Source organism: Cervus elaphus, chromosome 3 (genome assembly GCF_910594005.1).
Source record: "Cervus elaphus chromosome 3, mCerEla1.1, whole genome shotgun sequence".
NCBI classification, from domain to species: domain Eukaryota; kingdom Metazoa; phylum Chordata; class Mammalia; order Artiodactyla; family Cervidae; genus Cervus; species Cervus elaphus.
In genome coordinates, this window is record NC_057817.1 from 54,683,527 (window position 1) to 54,685,708 (window position 2,182).

The 2,182-nt window shown below is 48.2% G+C and overlaps 1 protein-coding gene across 2 annotated transcripts; it reads left to right on the top strand.

Annotated features, from left to right (window-relative positions):
* The first annotated feature begins 227 nt into the window (after positions 1-227).
* Positions 228-1,705, top strand: LOC122685307 (apolipoprotein F-like). 2 transcript variants are annotated; one of them, XM_043889945.1, is made up of 2 exons: positions 228-377; positions 528-1,705. In XM_043889945.1, the coding sequence occupies exon 2, from the start codon at positions 550-552 to the stop codon at positions 1,309-1,311; it is 762 nt and encodes a 253-aa protein (XP_043745880.1). In that variant the 5' UTR covers positions 228-377; positions 528-549; the 3' UTR covers positions 1,312-1,705. The 2 variants fall into 2 exon arrangements, with proteins under 2 accessions (XP_043745880.1, XP_043745890.1); XM_043889955.1 differs by having other exon boundaries at positions 259-377; positions 525-1,705.
* Positions 1,706-2,182: the final 477 nt, after the last annotated feature.

Here is a 2,182-nt window from a genome sequence, read left to right on the forward strand (position 1 = left end):
TGGCATCGCTGCCTTTCACCTCCCTCTTCCCCAGAAGACACAGAGGAAATTTTCCTGATCTAAGTTTAGGTCTGGAGAAATCCTAAGATGAGAGGGATATGGCGCAGTATCCACAGAGGGAGAAACCTGATTTCAGCTTCGGGGCAAAGGTAAGGGCAAAGCCTGAACTAAGAAGAGGCAGATAAATATTTGTGAAGGTTGCATCCTTCACTGTTTTCAGTGAGGTCAACTGAGGTTGTCAGAGGGGTCAACTGTTTTGACTGAGATAAAGAGAAGGTCAGATCTAGAAAGCGGTCATTCAGATCAAGAGCGGCACGGAGGCAAAGGACGTGCTCAGATCATCTCATTCCTCTGGCTTCTTTTTTTTCCAGGAGCAGGTAAATATCTCCCACAGCCCATAAGTTCTGACGTTTAGGGCAACTGAGGTTTCCAAGGGCGGAGTCACTTCGATCTCTGGGCAGTCCTGGAGTCTCTTCCTCCCGAGCCTCTCCCCACTGCCCAGTCTGAGCACTGCTTCTCTCCAGCAGGGCTGCTCCGGGACCCACCGTGATGAAGGCTGCGCTGCTCCTTTGCTGTATCTTGCTGTCCCCGGTGGCTGCCTTCCCGAGAAATGCCCAGGAAGGGGTCCCGACCTTCCCACCGTCTATATCAGAAACTGGGCTTCCTTTGAACCTGCTCTCCAACCAGATCCTTCTGCCAGACCCTAAAACTTGCCAAGATCTCTTGCATGTGGCCCCCTCCTTAGCCCCTCTGCCTGAGTACCTATCCAACTTAGCTTTGGAGGTGGTCTTGGAAGAGATTGGTTGCACAACTGAGGCTCACATTCTGCAGCTCCAGCTTGTTAAGACAGGAGGAAAGGACACCACTGAAACCCTCATCCGTGTGAGCAAAAAGCACAGTGAAGGAGAAGGGATTGGCAAAGTTAAGGTCATGCTGAAGGATCTGGGAGGATCCCCAGGGGAGCTTAGGCGAGTGAGGCGCTCAGTTACCCTTGTGGAAGCATGTAGGCAGCAAGATAGGTGGGTGCTCTATGAGACAGCAAAAATGATAGCTGAATTTGCTGAGAAGCTCCCTAACACTGAGTTGGTAAAAGAGCTTAAAGCTGCTGCCATTGATGTCACCCAGAAGTGCACGGACGAGTCCTGGGAGCATTTGCAAGCAGTAAGCAACCAGCTAGTGGACAGCCCTGAGATGAAAGACTTCACAATGCCTATACAAGATCAGCTGTACTTTATCAAGCGCTTCTCAACCATTCTGATGCACATTGTAGTGGAGTTCATAAAGACGCAAGTCCAGGATATTTTTGGATAGGGAAGGCCTCCAAGGCACCCTATTTCCTTTCTCAAACGTCTCTGATAAGATCGTGTACAAGGACTGGGCAGAACAGGTAGTTAGAAATGTTGAGAAGCTTAGGGCAGAAGCATCTATTCATTTGATCCCAATTCTATTCATTTGATCCCAATGCTAAAAGCCATGTGACCAGAGTCAGCTCTGCCCCCTCTCTTACTAAGTCCTAGTCTCTATTTTTCTCCCCAATTTCTGTTTGTCAGATACTGGGGATGTATTACGTACTAGACATGAAGGATATTGTAATCTTTCCCCATTTATCTACCTTTTACTTTCCAATTCCCAACTGGATGCTGTAACTTGTTTATGTTCATTTTTAAACTGAAAAGAGAAATTAAATGTTGCTTCTAGATCAGAATCACAGTTATTTGATCTCTTTTAACTCTGCGTCTCCAGAGCTTTTTGTTGTTGTTGTTTTGTTTTGGTGTTGCATCACACGGGATCTTGTTTTCCTGACTTCACCACTGGACCACCGGGGAATTCCCTCCATAGCTTCTTTTGTGAGCTGGAGGTAGAACGTGGCAGGGACCCACAGAAGTGCCGATGCATTTTGAGACTGAGTTTGTAACAGGGGGACAAGGTTTGAGCAGTCAATACAAACGGGCAAATATTTGTAGAGGGCATATCCCTTGCTGACTGTTGGGGAAAGCAACCAACTCCTCCACATGGGATGGAGAACCGGGCAGAGTGAGTTTAGAACTACCAGAGCGGCTTCACTTCTCGGTGACTGGATTGTGCGGTAGTTTGGGGCCCTATGCCTACATGGAATGGGCCCACGTGAAGCAGAAAAAGCCCCTGGTAATCCGGATGGGGAAACCAAGAAGAGCAACTGAGT

What these genes read in the sequence shown, in the direction of transcription:
- LOC122685307 (XM_043889945.1), top strand. Translation starts at nt 550, where the DNA reads ATGAAGGCTGCGCTGCTCCTTTGCTGTATCTTGCTGTCCCCGGTGGCT.